Genomic DNA, 20,288 nt, shown 5'->3' with positions numbered 1-20,288 from the left:
AGTAACAGTATTTTATATAAATAAAAAATGTGTATATATTTGGGTGAAAGTGGTATGAAGAAGCGGTTCTATGTACCTGAGATGCCCATGACCTTTGGGTAAAGTTAACCAGGACACAGAGATCCTCTATAGCCAGGATGTCTTCAAAGGACACTAGCTCTGATACTTCTCTGTGTAGCTTGCCTGTCTGTGTACTTAGCAATGCTTGTCCTTCACAGCTCAGGAGAAATTACCAAGAATGTTAGACTCCAATTTTAATTTATCTAGCACTCTTGTTAATGATATCTATTTAAGACATCCATTAAAGGCCCATGAGGTTAATTAAATGGACAATTCCAATATTGTTCTATTAGCTCCCCCTCTATTAAGTTAATATTATAGACATTTAACAGATGTCTTAATTAGGCATTATGGCTAAAAATGTAAACTAAATTAAAACTAAAGCCATCGTTCAGAAAGCTTTTTATCATAATTTATGGCTTTGGGGTGGGGGTGAATGCTTGTGTTTCCTCTTCAGAACCTGAGACAGAAGTCATCTATCTTTTTCCAGGATCCAGAAAACATCATATCAAGACCCCCATTTTAAACCAGTTCAGATGTCAAGGTTGAAGAGACTTTAGACACCATGAGGAATCCTGTCTTCAAACATAAGCCATTGGTGGAACCAGCTGGGATCTTAGAGAAACACAACACTCTCAGGCTGAGGCCCTGGAGTGGGATTACAGCATAGAATATAGCTGCTCTCACGATGCATCCCGCTGTAGGAAGTTCCTGCTCCAACTTCAGTAACCCTGACCAATTTTCACAGTTCCACTGGCAGAACAGGATGCTCAACTCCCTACAGATATCCACAGTGGAAGGTCAGCAGACACCTACAGCTTGCCCAACAGAGCAGAGCTTTTCTAGCAGCTCCCGTTCTCTTCTCATCTGGGTTTGGAACTGACAAGCACAGCCCCTACTCCCTAACCTCACCAGCTGTTGGTACTGAGTAGTGGTAGTGATTTTTTTGTCCTCTGTGATGACTCACCAGGCCCCTGCCTAAGTCTCAGTATGACCAGGTTCACTCCATAGCCACCTGGATTGAAGATACTTCTCTAGGGAATCTCCTGTGTCACTTGGGTACCTATTTCCTCCTTCAGGCAGATCATGCCTCTCCCCAACAGGAGGGTGAGCTTAGCTATATACAGCAATGAAAGGGACTCTGGTGACCTTGGGGTTCCTCACAAGGAGGAAATAATTAAGCTTACACTTCTATCATAAACTCCAGTATTAAGGACAATTCAGGGATCCAGCAGCTGGGTTGCTTAAGCTGGTAAATACAGGCAGAAGTGAGAGAGCCAATGTCTCACTAGGGACATGCTCGGTATGAGCACTCTTCTGGAGGACACAAATGGTCTATCCTAATTGGGATAGCTCCATGACTAGGAAGGGCTGAATTGTGTCTCCCTCAAGTACCTGTCATTTTAGGGTTTCCTAACCTCCAAGGTATTTGGAGATGTCTTTAAGGTGATTATGGTTTAATAGGGGAAAAGGTGGGCCCTGAGCCCCTAGAACTGGTATCCTGTTGAAAAAACATGAAGTAGATTTATCTGCATCTCACATGGACCTTCATATCCATGGTGCTAGCTCTTCTGAGGTCCTGATTCCTGGGCAGCAGGGGCAGAAAGGATTAGATTCTAAAGTATCATGTTGCCTAGTGACAAACCAGGATTATAATTGGGGACATGACCAGTCTTGCCCAATTTCATGGGTTTTCTGCCTTTTTCTGTCACCCCTCCTAACTGCCCTTTCATGTTTCCCCTGGCTGGAATACGGTATGCTACTTGGGTCATAGGACCCATAGGCCCTTGTATGGGCTGTGGGGCTAACAGGGCATTCTAGAAACAGGCATTGCAGCAGCTCCCTGGCACGTAAGGATTCATACTAAGTTTTCTGGGATAGGACTCTATAAATTAAGCAACTATTCACACACAAAAAAATTGAGTCTGTGCCAAATAAAAAACAGATTTCATATGGCAAGTGATACCAACAACTTTGCTGGAAAGCAACTGTACATTTACACATAGTTGGTCTTCTGCTTCGTATAAGGGTGGGCAAGGATAGCATGGTTGGAATTATAGCATCTGTGTGGTTACCAATGTGGTACTTGCAGATGGTTGGAAGAACAGCAGCTATTTCATGCTGAAAACAAGAGGGACCTCGGGTAATAAAGGGACACATTGTGCACTTCAGAACAGTGTCTTTTCAGCTCTGTAGTAAAAAGCAGAGTGCTGGAGTCAGACTCAGGTTCAAAAACTAGCTCCATCCCTCTTAGGCTGAAGTCCGGGACAAGTGAGGACAGGGAGTTTCAGTCTCCTCATGGCAAAATAAGGATGGTCATACCCTATGGCTGAGTTAGGGGCCAGGAGGTCTAAAACAGTGCTAGGACTGAGTTTGGCACTATAGGCAGGGAGAGACAGACTGAGGGAAGCAGCCAAACTGAAGGATATTCTGATTCTGGAGAGCAACAGACCCCACAGGCAAATTTGATGATGCTGAATCTTTGGGAGGTACAGTGGCAGAGCTAGGTATCTGCTCTCCAGTTGTAGAATCGGTGTGAGTCCTCCCCTTCGCCCCACTGGAATTTTCTTTTAGGGAGGAAACTGAACAGGGAATACTGAGAACATAAGGCCTCTGGCACTGTGCTGCCAGTGTGTTACCAGGAATACTCTGTTACTTGGCGACTACCTGCTCCAAGGAAAGGAGAAATGGGTCATCCCGATTCATAGGGCTTTCCGCATACCAGATGCTGGAGGCTGGTCAGGGGCAGATCAAAAAGAGAAGCTTCTCAGCAGCAAAAATAGATCCAAGGGGTCAGCTAAGTTTACTGTTAGAGACTTCGCTTTCTTAGTAGGCAAGACCTTGGAAGAATACCAGTCTTCCTCAGGAGCAAGAGTAATGAGAGGCCAGCTCCCTGCATGGGTCATTCCAGTTCCAGGTCTTGGACAAATGAGCCCTACATGCCGCGGCTACATTACCTTTCACCCTTCTTCAGCCTTCTTGAAACAGGAGGCCACCCTTAGCTGGGTTACAGAGTTCATTGAGTTAAAGTTCAACTGATTAGGGGCTGCAGCGATAGCATAGCGGGTAGGGCATTTGCCTTGCACGTAACTGACCCGGGTTCTAATCCCAGCATCCCATATGGTCCCCTGAGCACCACCAGGAGTAATTTCTGAGTGCAAAATCAGGAGTAATGCCTGAGCATCGCCAGGTGTGACCCAAAAAGAAAAAAAATGAATAAATAAATACATAAATAAATAAAGTTCAACCGATTAAGTCATGAGTCAGATGCGCTGTGGCCCAGGTACCCGCTGTAACGTCACTGCCAGGTGCCCGCAGAGAGCAGAAGCACAGTTGGGGCTCTTCTTCCCCACCACCCAGCTGCTGTATGGTGGAAACCTTTTTGTGGAGCTGTTTAAGCCTAACCATTTATTTTATGTTATAAACAACTGACTCATCATAGAACATTCAGAAAACAGAGAAAAGTATCAAAGAGAAAAAAAAAACCTGCTGGCACTAAAACCTCATCTCACTATTTCAGTGAGCCAGTTTGCTAATGCTGGCATTTTCCTCCCATGTAGGAGCACGCATGCAGGTCAGCTGGATGCACACCTCCTTTCCCTGCTGGCTTCTTTGCTCTTCACTTGGTTTCTTCCAGATGGTAAAACGTCCTGAACTCTGACTACAACTGGCCAGAGGTTCTGTATCCCGAACTGGGTTCCCTAGTTCTTCTCTGGAAGTTCAGTAATAAGGGAGTTTCCAGTTCTGGGAGGTCACAAACACATGTCCTGGGCAGCGAAAGCTCACAGGTCTATCGTTCCCTTTGCTTTGAACTTCTTTGCAGACCGTTCACTTGACCGAAGCTGGAATTTGCTCCCATAAATATAGGAAAGGAAGCCATCTATTTCCACAGTGAACACACAGTTCTGCTTGGGGATAACTGGAAAAAAAAAAAAAAAGGAGAAAGAAAATCCTGGCACTAAGATCACTTTTATGCAGATTATATCTAAAATAATTGTACTGAAAAAGCTGATAGGAAATGGGGGACAGTAACAGACCAGGAGTTATGAGAATTGTTCTGTCAAAGCCAATTTATTCACATTTAAAATATAACAACTATTTGCAGGATGAGAGCAAACTATGAACAAACTGAGAAACAAGTTTCTCCACATAACTTTGAACCAAGCCCATGGTTTAATGCTCAGTAGGGAATTTGTTCACCACATTCTGAGGCATCAAATGAAGCAGAAGAAAGAACTGGGCAAGATGGAGGGGGGAATGGAAGAAAGTAGCAAGAACCAAATTTGTAAGTTTAAGAAACAAAACCCCTAACTGTGGTTTTGAGATCTATGAATTTTTGGCAAGATGGCTTTGTAGGACCGTGGAGATGGCTCCTGTGACTGTCATGCGCAAGGCCCTGTGTCTGATCCCCAACATGGCTTGCCTCCTAAGTACCACCACTGGGCGTGGGCCTGGTGATCCTCAGCACCTCCCAGGATGGACATGAAGTACTACTGAATGTGGCCCATACATATACACCATCTATATATAGATGGCTGTGGGAATCCGGGAGCTAGCACTCATTTCCCTTAACCAGACTGTCACCACCAAGGGCAGTTCTTAGAATTGCAGGAATAGTTACTACCTTAGTCTCCTGTTGCTCCACACACCACTGCCAAGTTGTGTTTGGTAAGTGGAAGTCCCCAATCCTGGAAACAGACCCCAGTGGCTGTAGGCACAGCCCAGAAGCTCTCCAACATGGTTGGGAAGAGGAATTGGGATGGTGCCTACTGGCGTATAGTCTTCAGCAGGACAAACTGAGCCCCTCAGAACCATGAAAAAGCCAAGAAGCACACAGCCCAAAGTCAGGGACAGTTACGTACCTTTCAGTTGGTCTTCTTTGGTGATGATTTTGAAAACATGCTTTGTTTCCTGTAGAAGGATTCCTGTAACACCCACATAGGAAGGGCATTTGGATTTTGCGACTGAAAAAGATAAAGGGAGTTCAAGGTTCAGTCTTTTGTGGTGCTGGGGCCTGTGGGGCACAGGGGTTCTGGTCCCACACTTAAGCCAGCAGATGAAGAAGAATACTCAAAGAACAGAACTAGGTAGAGGCCCTTCATTAATGAGGACCACACTGGGCAAGAATCCAGGCTTCTTCATCCCTTGCCTATGGTTCTGCAGCCTCTGTGCCAACTCTGACAAGGTGTCTACTGAAGCGCCCGCACCCACAGGGGATTTTGGTGTCAAGAGGTCACATTTGTGTCCAACACTAAGTTCCAATCTGGCATCAGACAACATCATGCATGGTTCACCTGTAGAATCTGAATGAACACTTCATCCAGCAGGGCCTTTCTACAACCTCTTGAATTCTAGCCAAAATGACAACTTGCCACTCATCTTCCCCCAATCTGGCTCCCCAAGTCATTAAAACAGTCACTGGGTAGGTGCTAAGGACACTATTTAATGAGAGCCCTGGGTCTTGCTCTTGAGTTGCTTAGGTTCTGATGCGGGGAGGTAACAAGTGCCGTAACACAGGGGAGATGGCTGTGGCTTACATTCGGGTGCTTGAATGGGCTGAAGGATCAGTGTTGGAGATTTAGGAATGAAGAAATATGGATACCTCCTGTGCTTTGGACTGAACAATCAGGGTAAATAGTGACAATTTACATGAATGAGACAAGGAAGATTAGGACAAGGCTGATTTGAGAAAGGCTAAGAGTCCTGTTTTAGAAAAGTTTGTGATGATTGTAGGTTCAACAGACAGCTAGGTGGATATTTCCAGGGTGCAGTTAGGATAAAAGAGCAATAAATTGATGAATGACCTTTCCTCAGAGAGGTGTGTGCTAGAGATAAAACTATTTGGGAGTTTAGTTCCTACCTTACACTTAAAATCATGTAACTGGGTGAGAGTGACTTTCTGTTTAAGATTGTAGGCTGAGAGGAAGTGCCATGGGTTCTATTAAGAAACTCAGTACGGTGTGGTGTGGAGAAGGTACACAGAGACATTAAATATCCAAGTACCCAAATAGGCAGAACATACAAATGTTTGAAAGGACACCACAAATGTCCTTTCAAACATTTGCATGAAAGGAACAGAGGGAATACTATATATCACCATGGGCATCAGGATGACCCTCCTGAGGAAATTACCTGAAATGATAGCGCCATGAAGATCTCCCTTTAACAGTTTGGCCTGAATCATCTGAGGCTGCCTACGAGGTAAACAGAAGCCCGTAAGGTATGCTAAAATAAAGAGCTCTGAAAGAAGAAACAGGCATATAAATTCCTGTAGCCAGCAACATGGATTGCTGGGTCCTACAGCTGCCATGACATTGATGATTTAACTTGAGTTCTGCCTCAAAGAGGCTTCAGAAATGCAACTTACGTGTCTGGTTTGAGCCCATTGCACAGATCCCGAATGTACTGTTTCCAGAGTTCATGTAAAGGGAGGAAAAGACTATACCTGTAGCAAGAGAACGGTGAAGTTAGGCAATTTGAGTTTGGGATTACAATATCCAAAGAACATACAGCCTTATGCCAAGGAGCAGGGATCCACTGCAGACCGGGTGCAAATCCTAGCTCTGTTGCCACAACCAAAAAGCAAGCTCCTTCATCTCCGGAACCCCAGTCTTCTCATCAACAGTAATCTCCTTAGGCTCAGTTCCTGCTAACAGAAGAGAAAGTTGTCTCTTCCTTAGCCCTTTCATCCTCCCTGCTGGCTAGCTGCAGTCATAACAGCGAGAGCTCAAACCTATCTTACATCGTGAAGTAATGTCTAAGGATGGTCGGGCAGTGATGGCACACTGCCTGGGATACCGACAGCTACAGAGTAGCCTGCCCAACCAGCCCAGGATGGTGTACATCTGGGCTTCTTTTCATAAGGAGAAATCAACTTTAGTTATGCTATTTGGAAATTCTCTGTTCTAGGAAGACCTTACCAAAGATAGGTCTTTGGTAAACAGGAGTGGCTGTCTGTCATGAAAATTCCAAGTACGGTTTTTTTTTTTTTTTTTTTGCCTTTGGGGTCACACCTGGCAGTGCACAGGGGTGACTCCTGGTGGTGCTCAGGAGACCATATGGGACGCTGGGAATCAAACCCGGAATCCGGGTCGGCCGCATGCAAGGCAACCATCCTACCTGCTGTGCTTTCGCTCCAGCCCCTCCATGTAAGGTTTTGTCTGTGAGTTTTTTCTGTAATGAGTACCTTGGAGGTGCTGGTTAGGGAGCCCCAAAGACTTTCCTTGGAGCCATCACCACTTGTCTTGGTGCCTTGTGGAGAATCTACTCACATGAAGTTCTTTGTAGAGAAATGAAAACTTCAAGATCAAACCCAAATGGGCTGGAGATAGGTAGAAGCCCCACCCTCTACCTAAAGCCCAGATGATTGCAAGAGGGTGATGAAAATAATGACAGACTTTATTTGTCTATAGGATATGAGAAGCTATCTGTCAGATCTAGAAGCAAAAGTCACAGTCACATGTAAATGTAGAACAGTGAACAAAACAGAACGGAGAGTCAGCCGGCGCAAACATGTCCTCCCACGGCAAGTGATGTGTCCCTTTCCGCAACTTCTGAAACATGTGGGCGCATGTTTTTTTTTTTTATAAAGTAACCCCCAGAGGGAGATTCTGTATGAAGTTATTAAAAGCTACAAAGTGATATCTATATATATATTAAGAAATACCAGTTCCTTTTTTTCTAGGAAAGCTGAAAGACAAAACAGCCGTTGCCACAGACAACAGACTCATTTATGGCACCGGTGTTATTAGTTAAGTCTAGGACAGAAGCCAAGCCGTAAGTCTCAATATGCTTTGCAACTAAAAGCCAAATTCTAATAGTTCTAATTGGTAAATGAAGACTGCCCTCTTGTGGCAGAAGTGGGAAGGGTCCCTAACTTAAAATGAGCAGGGACTGCCTATAAAGTCATGTCATTTCCCAAATCCTGACCCACAACCTTCTTTGAAAGATTCAGCAAGGGATAGGGTGGGGAGGCTGGGGTGGGGGAGGTGCGGGTGGTCAGCAGGGCGGTATAAAAGGTCCACAAAGATCTGACTTACCTCTGCTGTTCTGGTTTAATGTCAAAGAGCCGCATTTCCCGTCTCTGCCTGGCAGAAAGACCTTTGGATTTCTTTCTCTTCTCTTTTTTTTTCCGGCGAGTGAAGTATTCCAGAACCACAGCCTTTCGTTGCAAATGATCTTCACAGGCTTGCTGGCTCATGTGAGGCATGCTGCGCTTCAGGAAGGCCCTCACAAAGGCTTCTGCCCGCTTGGTTCCCGAGTGCTATGTGGAGACAGGGATGCGTGGCCTTACTGCTCTGGCTGGAGCAGGCTGGGACCCCCACATCTTCCCACACACAGCTGCAACATCACCCACTATACACTCTACTCTGCAGGATCTGGCAACCTATACCTGCCCAGATGTGAAGTCACATACAAATGCTAATTTGTGATGGGGGGAAAAATGTATATTTGGAAGAAAAAAAAAAAACTTCTCTTACAGCACAATGGGTAGGGCGTTTTGTTTTGCACGTGGCTGACCCGGGTTCGATTCCTCTGTCCTTCTCAGAGAGCCCAGCAAGTTACCGAGATTATCTCACCCACACGGCAAAGCCTGGCAAACTACCCATGGCGTATTCAATATGCCAAAAACAGTAACAAGTCTCACAATGGAGACTTTACTGGTGCCCGCTCGAGCAAATCGTTGAACAACAGGACAGTGCTACAGTGCTATCTTTGACAGGGGCAAGTTTCAGAAGTGTATGACACCGGCAAGCTCAGAGTAGATCCTTGAAGGAAACAATGGTAACACAAGAGAAAACAGTATAACTTAAGTACTCCAGAATGAAGCAAGTGCTCCCAGAGAGGGGCAGGCAGGAGTTCTGATCCTGCACCTACCACTGAATCCTTTCTATTTAGATGTCAGTCTTGAGGATGTGGTGTGGCTGCTCGCCTAGTGGGATCCGACATCATTTTTGGGAAACAAACTGTCAAGAGCACCTCTATCCTGTGGTCTCCCTCTCTCCCATTTAGAGTGATTGAGGACAGGCTCTAAGAGGACTTCTGGAAAAAGAAACTGCTGCAATTTTTGACTCTCTCAAAGAACTCCAGTAATCACTGCTTCTCATAGCAGTGATTGGAACTATAACAATAGTTGGAACCGTCCACTGCCATTCCTCAGGTGCCCCTGCCTCATGTCTGCCACAGTCCTGGGAAGAACTGTACACCATGATTATGCTTTTTGATTGGACCATTTGTTGGATCTCTGTTTCCCAAAACAACTAGAGGCTAAAATGCCAATAATATTCAAACTCTCCCGTTGTGAGGGAAAGACACGGTAAGTATATGAAGATGTGACACACATACTTTTCATAGTAATTTATATAAGAATGGCTGTTGGATTCAGGTTTGCTCCATATCAACATTTTCTTTTCAATACCTAGACGGCCCTTCATTCATGAAGAAGTCAAACATCAGCCTTTCAAAAATCTTGATTTTGCCTAACTCCCTCCTTAGGAGTCACCAGTATAGCTTTTGCTTTGTTAACAGAGCTTATATTTGTAAAATCCAGATATAATCCACAGTGGCAAAGTCAAAATTCAGGTAAGGATAGTAAGCATTTCCCCTATATACTGGGAAATGTTATAAGCTCCAACTAAACAAACGTGAATTTATCACAAGGGGAAAAGAGGCCAGTATATGGAAACAGACCACCAGAACAATAAGCCTTGATTGAGACTAAAACAGCTGCTAGAAAGATTAAGGAGGAAGATATGGTAAAGGAATCTAAAATAGCATTAAAGGTTTATAAAGCACCGATCCTTCTCTATCGCCCACCCTTCTTTTCCCCCCTTATCAGCAAATTTGGAGGAACCAAAGACTGAGGTCATGGCCTCACATTTACCGTGGATGCTTCCTAAGCCACCGAATCACTTTCTGGGGCCCTTTGTCACCAAAGAACCCAAACAACAGAGCCACCAGGATGTCCTTGGCATGAGATGTGAACCTGAGGTCTCATGAAGGCATCTCTATGTACCCCACCTCCAACTCTGTCATTATTTCTATAGATCCCAGACCTCTTGCCAAGCACTATACCTTAACATCCAACTCTTTTGCCTCTTGATGAGAAAACGCATGGTAGATCATATCTAGAAAATGAAAAATAAACATGAAACCATCAATTTCTGTTTGGCATGGCTATAAAACCCAAAACATCTAAATATGAAAATGTTTATTCTGTGATAGGAGAAGATGGGGTTGTACAAAGGGCACAGCCTAAAAGCTTTCTTGGATGTCTCTTATCAGGCCCTCTGGTCATATCCATCTTAGAAGGTGCAAGGTTATGCTTTAAAAGAGTACTTCTTAACCTTTTAAAAGTGTAAAATGTGTAAGAATCTTTGTGTTCTTATAAAAAAAAAAGTAGATTCTTGGGTTCCACTCCCAGATTCTACATTACTAAAAAGTTCTCATTACAGTCAGGAAACCACACTTGGAATTGTACAGGTTTAAACTACTAGAGGTGGGCCAGAGAGATGGGTCAATGGATTGGAGTTCATGCTTTACATGCAGAAGGCTTGGGTTCAGTAATTAACACTGCATGATGTCTCATTTACCACTAGGAGCAACCCCCCAACACCAAGCTGGGAGTAGTGCCTAAGCACTGTTGATTGTGACCACCAAATCTGTGACCACCACTTCCTAACAACAACAACAACAACAACAAAACAAAACTGAGTTGAATAATAATTAAAGCTGATGAAGGGTAACACTAGATCTATTTTCAACAAAGGGAGCTCCAGGAGCAGGTCTGATGTTAAAAGTATTGCTTAGTAAGTTAAAGAAAATAAAAAAGAAAGAAAATCATGGCTCTAGGGACAGAAGTGGGATGTAAATGGATTAAGAGTGAGACAAAGGTTTGGTTTAAGGGAGGAAAAACCTGACACTGGATTCAAACTACACTCTAGAAATTCCACCCCCACTAGCTAGCTCTTTCTTGCTGAGTACAAACAGGAAGAGCATCCAAAGTCGGAAAGAAGATTCCAAATTTTACATATGAATCTAGTTCTCCCTCAAAGGAGGACGGACATTATCACCTGTCTGAAGAGCGTAACCTGCAGGGCCTAAAAACCCTGGACTAGATTTTGCATCACTTGTCACAGTGCCTCGAACTGGACTTGGAAGTCTTTCTGTAACCGCACACAACTAACGGCTACTATCAGATGCACCACGAACCTCATCGGACGTTATGCATTTTATTTATTTCTTATTAATTCGACGCTCTGCATTTTAATCTCTTTACGGAGCAATCCTTAAAGCAGTTACAATTCCTATTAGACGTATGAGGAAATGTGCTAAGGCCAGCAGGCTGATTAGACAGGTAGAGAGAGGCAAAGACCTAGCTAAAACTTCGTTTTCCAGAACAACTTCCTCACTTACACCGCCCTGGGGGCTTGCTCTCTTCGAGGGCACCTCTGATCCCACCAAAACCTGAGTCAGGGGCCCGGAGCAATAGCACAGCGGGAGGGGGGGAGGGGGAGGCGTTTTGCCTTGCACACAGCCGACCCCGGTTCAATCCCCAGCATCCCTTATGATTCACCGAGCACCGCCAGGAGTTAATTCCTGAGTGCGGAGAGACAGGAGTAACCCCTGAGCATTGTTGGGTGTGATCCAAAAAGCAAAAAGCAAAAAAAAAAAAAAGCCAAAGAAACAAAAACAACACCCTAAACCTGGGTTAGTGACGTCATGGCCGCGTGCCTCCCAATGAACTCTCCCTCCCCCCACGCCTTCCCCTTCTAGAGGTTTCCAGAGCGGAGGCTTGGGCAGGCTCCATCAGTGCAGAAGAGGAAACCAGGCCGCAGCCAAGGGGCCACAGAGACTCCCCCCACCCCACAGGTCAAGTCGGGCCAAGGCCCCCTCCCCACAGAGGAGCGTCCCGCGGGGAAGTCGGGCGGGGGCCCTGGGCCTCAGTCTCCTTTATGGAAGCAGCGCGGATCCCGGCGCGGGGCCGTCCTAAGTCCTCCACACGACCGTTTCTTTTGTTGTTTTTTTGTTTTTTTCCTTTTCGAGCCTCCAGCGGCCACGTCACTGTCCCACTCCTCAGCGCTGTGGCTCTCAGCAGCGCGCCCGCCTGAGGCCGTGGGAAAACCGCGCTTACTTTTCATTCTCGGGGTGCTGGCGCCCTCGCGCCGCGGGGTCTCCTTCGCAGGCATCTCCCCACAGCGGGGTCTCTCCCTCTCTCTCTCTCTCTCTCTCTCTCTCTCTCTCTCTCTCTCTCTCTCTCTCTCTCTCTCTCCCTCGCGCCCCCTCGTCAGAGCGCGGATCAGGCCCGGGCTTCGCGTCCCCGCGGCCCCGCGGCTGCTCGGTGGCGCGCCGGTGACGTCACTGCCGCGCGCCGCGGAGGGACGCTCGGGTGCCGGGTGGGGGCGCTGGGCCCCGCGGATGCTAGTCCCAGCCCAGGCGTTTTCTGCTTTAGTTATAGGGGCAGGCGACGCGCGGCTTTCCCGCTGGTGTGTTTCTGTAGATCGGGGAGGCCACAAGAAGGAGGACTGGGGCGAGGGCACCGACGTAGTCTGCGTGTTTGCCACGCTAGGGGACGTGGAGAGGAGCTGGGGTCTTGGGGAGAGCGGAAGTGGGGTGGGCGTGGCGGGTGGTGGGGATGAGAGCTTCAGGGCCCTGATTTATTTTATTTTAAAAAATTATTTTATTTTTTATAAAGTAGTTCACAATATTTGATTCCGTTTCATAGTCGAACACCAATCCCATCATTACACCTTCCCATCACCATAATTAAGATGTTTCCGAACTTTGGGGCTGGAGCAATATTAGCACAGCGGGTAGGGCGTTTGCCTTGCACGTGGCCGACCCAGGTTCGATTCCCAGCATCCCATATGGTCTCCCCAGCACCGCCAGGAGGGATTCCTGAGTGCAGCACCAGGAACAACCCCTCTTCATCGCCAGGTGTGACCCAAAAAGCCCCCCCCCAAAAAAAAATGTTTCCGAGCTTTACCCCAACCCCTGCCCCAAAGTAGAACTGAACAAATTTATTTTGTATTTTTTATTATAGGGATGGAGCGGTAGCACAGCGGGTAGGGCGGTTGCCTTGCATGCAGTGGACCAGGTTCGATTCCTCCCTCCCTCTTGGAGAGCCCAGCAAGCTACCAAGAGTATCTCGCCCACACAGCAGAGCCTGGCAAGCTATCCGTGGCCTTATTCAATATGCCAAAAATAGTAATAACAAGTCTCACAATGGAGACATTATTGGTGACTACTCGACCAAATCCATGAGCAACGGGATGACAGTAATTATTTTTTATGAATACGCTGCTGAAAATGCTCCAAAAAAGTTTCCTTAGAGGAAAGTATGTGAGGATTGTTGTATTTCACCCAGGGCTTACTAAGCTTATCTTCTATAAGAGATTACTAACAAGTTGTAAAAGTTTGAGCCATCTGTGTTTATATAACTGTAAAAATGTATTTCCCTCTAAGATAGGTTGCCTTCTAATTTAAATCCCATTAAATGTGGTGTGCTGCTCTTGGAATATGAGTGGTGTGCTGTATGAGATGTCCAGGAATAGGTTCTCTCATAGGTAAGACTTGGCCTGAGCATGTAGAGAGCGGCCTTGAGCATGGCAGTAGTTGAGTTCTGGAGGGTTTTGCCTGCCCGGGCTGGGTCCCTTGGGGTGGGGAGGGGTCTCACACCCTGGTGTCCCAAATGAAACAGCCTGGCATGGAGTCTGGCGGCATGGCTCTGGCAAGTCATTTTATGCTCTCTAGGGCCCTGATTTAATGTAATTTACAGACCGCAGGAGCCATGAAGTTAGGAGGCATAGGTTCTAGTCTTGTTTTAGCTGCCCCCTAGCTTGTGTGATTACTCTTAGTTATCTACTCACTTGTTAATTCTGGATTTCCCTTGTCCCCTCTGCTGTGAGGGAGGCTGGGTTAATGGTCTCTGAAAGTCTTCTGGGAGCCCTAAATTTTAGTTTTTGTAATAAGATAGAAGGAGAAGAACTGATTTTCATTACTCTGGGAAAGAGCCCCTTTGGAAGGCTTGGGCCGCCCTCTCTGCAGGGACAGGGTGCTGTGTTGTCCTAGTTTCTCTAAAGGTGGGACTTGGAAAGGGCGCTGAACCCCTTATTTCTGTGGTTCACAGTTTTCAGTACATTAGGAAAAATTCTAAGGGGACCTGCAAGCTTGAAGGGATTTACTTAACTTTAGATCTGCATTTGTCAACTGATGCCATGGATGTTCCAAGGGGCCACCATTGAAAATCTGTTAATGGCCAGTGCAGAAGACCAGGGTCCAGCTGGTGGTGGTGGGAATAGGGGGTGGGTGGGATATCCGATAGATGCAAAGTCAGAAGGGGGCAGTGGTTGGAAAAGCTTGAGAGACACTGATCCAGATTATCATTAAAATGGAGACAGAACTTTTTTTTTTTGAGGCAGAACATTTGAACCAGGGTCTACTGCATTTGTAGATACTTAAACAGTTTTAAAATAACAGCAAGACAGCCAATTTCAGTGCTGTGGACTCAAGGGAACCCTTTTGAGCAGCACCTCTGTATTTATGGATATGCTGGGAAGCCCTGTCTTTGAAAGATTTCCTGGATTTTTAGGCCCCTTAACTCCAAACTGACAGACCACCTCCCCAGGTACCCTAGGCAAGCACTATCTTAGGGCGAATTTCTCAGTTGAGATGAAGTGGGAATCTCTTGACTTTCTCTGACTCCTTAATTCATCATTTCTAAAGTCCTTGCAAAAGCAAACAAACCTTTTATGTTATCAACCAAACCTTTTATATTATCGCTAGGGAGTATTATGTATGCAGACTTCTCACTTTATGCATTTTCCTCCTTTTAGGTGTGTGCTTTGTGATTGTTGTTTATAATAGCAAAACACTGAAAACTGTTGATCCACAGGTGTGGGTTAAGTAAGTAAAATATAGACTAGTTGGTTAAATAAACATATTGTAATAAACTACAAAAATTCAAATTCTTTAGGGTCATCGCTGAGATGTCTTATTTAGTAGGTGGTTCTTGCAATCTGCATTAAGAAATGTTCCTAGGCAATTCTTTTTCTGTTTGTTTGTTTTGTGTGGGACCACGCTCACAGGACCATATGGAGTGCTAGATATCACAAACCTGGGTTTGCTGTGTGCAAGGAAATTACCTCACCTGCTATATTATTTCTCTGGGAACTATTTTAAATGCTGAAGTTCTCATTTTCTTTTCTTTTCTTTTCTTTTTTTTTGCTTTTTGGGTCACACCTGGCGATGCACAGGGGTTACTCCTGGCTCTGCACTCAGGAATCACCCCTGGTGGTGCTCAGAAGACCATATGGGCTGCTGGGAATCAAACCCAGGTCGGCCGCTTGCAAAGCAAATGCCCTACCCGCTGTGCTATTGCTCCAGCCCCTGAAGTTCTCATTTTCAAAAACAGTTTCTTTGCAGAGCTACGGTATTCTATACAAAGATCCAGCCAGAGAAGTGAAACATAGTAACTTCCCTGGCAAAAGGGCAATTTTCATCACTGTATCACTGTATCACTGTCATTTCATTGATCATTGATTTGCTCAAGTGGGTGCCAGTAACGTCTCCATTCGTCCTAGCCCCGAGATTTTAGCAGCCTCTCTTTACTTGTTATTTCCAGAATTGCCGCATTGGAGACTCTTTCAGAGTAAGGGGAATGAGACCCAACATTGTTACTGTATTTGGCATATCAAATACACCACGGAGAGCTTGCCAGGCTCTGCCATGCGGGCAGGATGCTCTCATGCTCTCGGTACCTAGCCAGGTTCTCTGAGAGGGAGAACTAGGCTATAAGAGGTTGATGGGATTACATGGCACCAGAGGTAGTTTGTGGGTGTGGCTGCAAGCTACTGGAAAATGGGGGACCTGGGTGGAGGAGGCCCAGTCCTGATCTGAGCAGGTTTGGAGATCTCAGCCCTGGGTCCCACACAACTGGGATCTTCCGCCGGTTCCTTTGTGTGTGAGACTCATCTGCACATGTGGAGAGTGGCCTTGAGCATGGCTGTGGCTGGGTTCTGGAGGTCTTCAGCTGCCAGGGCTCTGCTTGGGGCAGGGAGGAAAACTTAACCCGCCCCCCTCTGAGGGGCCCCAGTGAAGACAGCCAGGCGTGGGGGCAAGAGACTGTGCCCTTGCCATATGCACTTCACACTTTCCATGTGCAGTAAAATTTAAAGGTAGAAAAATACATGAGATCTTTTTGGATAACTAGGTGTCTGGAATAATAGGAAATTGAGTCAATATTGCAGAGATAAAATCGAAACTTCAGGCAGATAGGGTACTTGACTTGCATATGACCAACATAGATTCCATCCCTGGCACTGCAAATGGTTCCTGAGACCCTCAGGAGTCATTTCTGAGTGCACAGTAAGGAGTAAACCCTGAGCACCACTGGGTGTGACCCAAAACAAAAAATTAGCACTGGCGCACTGTTGTCCCGATGTTGATCGATTTGCTCGAGCAGGCACCAGTAACGTCTCCACTGTAAGACTTGTTGTTACTGTTTTTGGCATATTGAATACACAATGGGTAGCTTGCCAGGCTCTGCCGTGCGGGCAAGATACTCTTGGTAGCTTGCCGGGCTCTCCTAGAGGGATGGAGGAATCAAACTCGGGTCGGCCACGTGCAAGGCAAATGCCCTATCCACTGTGCTGTCACTCTAGTCCAAACAAAAATTAAAAAAATGAAAATGGAAAATTAAACTAACAACTTAGTTATTATGAGTCATCCTTTTCAGTCACCTTTAATTCATCACTCAGAGGCTCATGGAACCCATGACTCCAAATTTACTGGTACATTAATTTTGAACCCCAGCAGTACTGGAAAATCCTAAGGGATTTTGCTTTTTGCTTTTTGGGTCATACCCGGCAATGCACAGAGGTTACTCCTGGCTCTGCACTCAGGAATCACTCCTGGCGGTGCTCAGGGGACCATATGGGATGCTGGGAATTGAACCCGGGTCGGCCGCGTGCAAGGCAAATGCCCTACCCACTGTGCTATTGCTCCAGCCCCCCTAAGGGATTTTCTGTCACAATATGACCATGATTAATTTTTGGTATCGTAGAAGAAAAACCTTAGTGGTCCAGAAGTGTGTGTGGTAATTAACAATCATGGCTCAGGAGATCCAGAAGGTTGATGCCAGAGACTATGCCAGCATTGTTGATCAGGACTTGGACTTTTCAAGGCTCTGTGTGGACTCTCAGACATATTAGAGTACCCCAGTGGAATGGGCTGATTCCAACACAATCTAATTGAATGTTTATAGGTACAGTTGTGAACATTGACGGAACTAATAGACACAGGCCAATGACAAGCTTCTTCAGGGCAAATAGTAATGTTGTAGAGGCAAAAGGAATGCAGTGCAGGTAGGAAGAGGGCCTGTGGTAACTTAATTGTTAAAGTACAGAAATCCAAAACCGCGCGGCCGTGCGACCTCATTTCTCTTCACAACAGGTCTGACTCTAGTGGGGTACTCCTAATAATAATAATGAGGTTTGTGTTGAAGTGTTGAATGTGGCCAAAGTAAACAGAGGGTGAAGTGAAACTTACCATTTACAAGGTGGGGGCAGGGTGTGGGATGAGAGGTGTACTGTGTGGGATTTTTTTTTTTTTTGGTGGTGGGATATGGGCACTGGTGAAGGGATGGTTGTTTCAGCATTGTATAACTGAGACTTAAGCCTGAAAGCATTGTAATTTTCAAAATGGCGATTCAATAAAATAAAATTCTTATTTAAAAAAAATTTTTAAAAAAGTCTGAACTTAAGGGTAATACACAGTAGCTATAACTTACCCTTCAGAGACAAAATATTTACGCATCTGTTGTCTTTGTACACCCATTTAGGTCCAGTACTTCAATATTCCTACAGTTTTGTGCAAAGGTTCTCAAAGTAAAAGAAGACAAAACTCGGAGATCCTCACTAAAACTTGAACTTTAATTGCATTACATATAAGTTGTGTGGTAAAGTTTTAACTGTCTTTACAGAGAAAACTGTTGTTAGGAAAGTATGTTTTCCCTTTGATTTCAAAAGGAGTTCCAATGGATTTCAGTGAAAGAGAAAAGTAGCTCTAATTTATGGCAAAAAAAGAAAAAATTTGAAGATTTCAATACTAGCCCTCAATATATGGAATTTTCCCAACCACTCCTCAGGCCTGCTCCATAACAGGACCACAATAATTTGATTTATCTTGCTTGTTAGCAATAGACTGCTGACAGAATGATCAAAAATATTTCTTCAGAAGAGAATTAGTGTAAATTTATCTCACCATGGAGATATTAAGTCCTTGTGTGAGGGATTACTAAAACATCGTTACAGCTTAAGCCTTCTGTGTTACTGTTTGGTTAGTCGAGCTTGACTGCCTTCTATGTTACATTCCATCCAATCTGATGTGCTTCTACTGGACTATCAGTGCTATAGAGTTTGGAGATGTTGTGCGGCTGTCTTCGTGGTTGAGTGTAGGATTACATAGCCTCAGGTTGTTTAGGTTTATTGGGTTACTCCCGTTACAGTGCTCCCACTCTTTGTTTATTTGTAGCTTCTTTCTTAGTGTTCTGTTGACTTATAAGTATTGTTTTTCTCTTCTCCTTGAGTCCTTTGCATAGTTTATTCAGAACCATGTCCTTTTTGTATGGACACAGAAGACTTAGCAAATGCTATGCTTTTGTAACCTGGGAGTCATTTGACTCTACATGATATTTTCCTCCTGGGCATCTGTTCTCTCCACCTAAGCCTCAGCTGCCCTTACTTCCTAGCACCCCCAAAAGCAGGGTCCCGATGAGGGATGAGATGGACCTAGGGCAAGCGGTGAGTTGTGTGCTACCCTGGCATCGAGATGGGCCTGGCCAGAGTGCCTGATGCTTAACTATAAGTTAAGAGCTTGATCATGGACAAATGTTGTCATGATCCAAACAGTGATAACTAGATTTGGACCCTGCTAGGGTTAGGAATGATTAATCTGGCCTGAGTGCTGTGGTCTGAGTCTGTGGCAAGATGTTGCCAGGAGAGCTCAAGCCTCAATGTATCTCTTGCTATGTCCATACAAAAATAACTAGTATTAACATGTTGATAAGTGTTTGGACCAAGGAAAGGAAAAACACCTTAAGAGTCAGGAAGGGCTTTGGAATGCCCTGCCCTCAGGAAGGGCTTTGTTATGTTGATTTTGCTACCTGCCTGGGTGTAGCCTAGAGGGCAAGGTGGGAGAGATAAGTAAGGGGGAGAGACTAGAGAAAGCAGAGAGATGCTGCAGTAGATCGAGAGAGAGGACGAAATTGGGAGTGTGGGAGATGAGAAAGATGGAAGATTGAATAAACGGTAACTAATCAGCAACCACCATGGTCCTCGTTCTTCCGTCGCCTGTCCTTGACCAACGGCTGTCCCGATCCAGCCCATACACAGCAGTTCCAGAGCACTGAACGCGGGCAGTGAGACCAGAGCCGCCCGGAGAGCCCGAGAGTGCACGCACCCCTCGGCGTGTGCTTTAGATTTTTACAGTTGAGCATTTCAGAAAGTCCAGAATTTTTAACTGTATGACACAGCTAGAATTAAATTTATACTGGTTTGTGGATGTGACTGCTGGGGCTTCTGAAAGTACAGGGAGGTGGTGGGAGGAGCCCATCCCAACTCTGAAAAAGCCTGGAGATTTCAGTCACAAGAGACCCATATAGCTGAATTTTCAGCAGGTTAATACCTGACTGAGGCTATGTCCCAAGACAATGGAGTCTGACCAGAGGCAGGGCAGTGATTTTGGAGTGTGGGAGCGAGTGTCTGGCATGGCTCTGTGTGGGTCCTGGGCTGGACTTCACCCTTCTGAGTGCCCCCCTCCTAGCCATGAGCAGGTGTACGAAGGATTATGGGCAGCTAGTTGATCGCATTCAAGATTTACTTATGAATCTCTGAAGCAAGGGTGGTAGATGATATTATGACACCAGAAATAGTTTGTGGGCATGACTCAGGTGTTTTCTTCTCTTTCAAAACATACATTTTTTAGAAGATTGTGGTTTCCCCTTGATTTCCATGGAAGTTTCACTGCCACTGATATACAGAGGCAAGTCCTCTAACTCCTCAGTGAAAAGGCATTAAAATTGGAAATTCCCCCAAATGGTGAGATAAAGGTGGCTGGTGTGTGCCCAGGTTGTAGAACCTTTATTCTCTGACAAAACATTTTTTTGTAAATTGTGTTTTCCCATTAATTTCAATAGGAGTCTCACTGCTGCTAGTATTTAGAAACAACTA

The 20,288-nt window shown here is 45.4% G+C and overlaps 1 protein-coding gene across 2 annotated transcripts; it reads right to left on the bottom strand.

Annotated features, from left to right (window-relative positions):
• Positions 1-1,990: 1,990 nt before the first annotated feature.
• POP4 (POP4 homolog, ribonuclease P/MRP subunit) lies at positions 1,991-12,411 on the bottom strand. Of its 2 annotated transcripts, none has more exons than XM_055146055.1 (8): positions 12,332-12,411; positions 12,194-12,299; positions 10,135-10,187; positions 8,100-8,323; positions 6,428-6,505; positions 6,193-6,254; positions 4,923-5,024; positions 1,991-3,979 (listed from the first exon to the last, which is right to left on the bottom strand). In XM_055146055.1, exons 2-8 carry the CDS (start codon positions 12,246-12,248, stop codon positions 3,843-3,845), a joined length of 711 nt encoding a protein of 236 aa, XP_055002030.1. In that variant the 5' UTR covers positions 12,249-12,299; positions 12,332-12,411; the 3' UTR covers positions 1,991-3,842. The 2 variants fall into 2 exon arrangements, with proteins under 2 accessions (XP_055002030.1, XP_055002031.1); XM_055146056.1 differs by having other exon boundaries at positions 12,194-12,295; positions 12,332-12,353.
• Between the last annotated feature and the right edge of the window lie 7,877 nt (positions 12,412-20,288).

Source organism: Sorex araneus, chromosome 8 (genome assembly GCF_027595985.1).
Source record: "Sorex araneus isolate mSorAra2 chromosome 8, mSorAra2.pri, whole genome shotgun sequence".
Taxonomy (NCBI): domain Eukaryota; kingdom Metazoa; phylum Chordata; class Mammalia; order Eulipotyphla; family Soricidae; genus Sorex; species Sorex araneus.
Note: the sequence above shows the minus strand (reverse complement) of the source record. Positions and strands in the feature narration are given on the sequence as shown.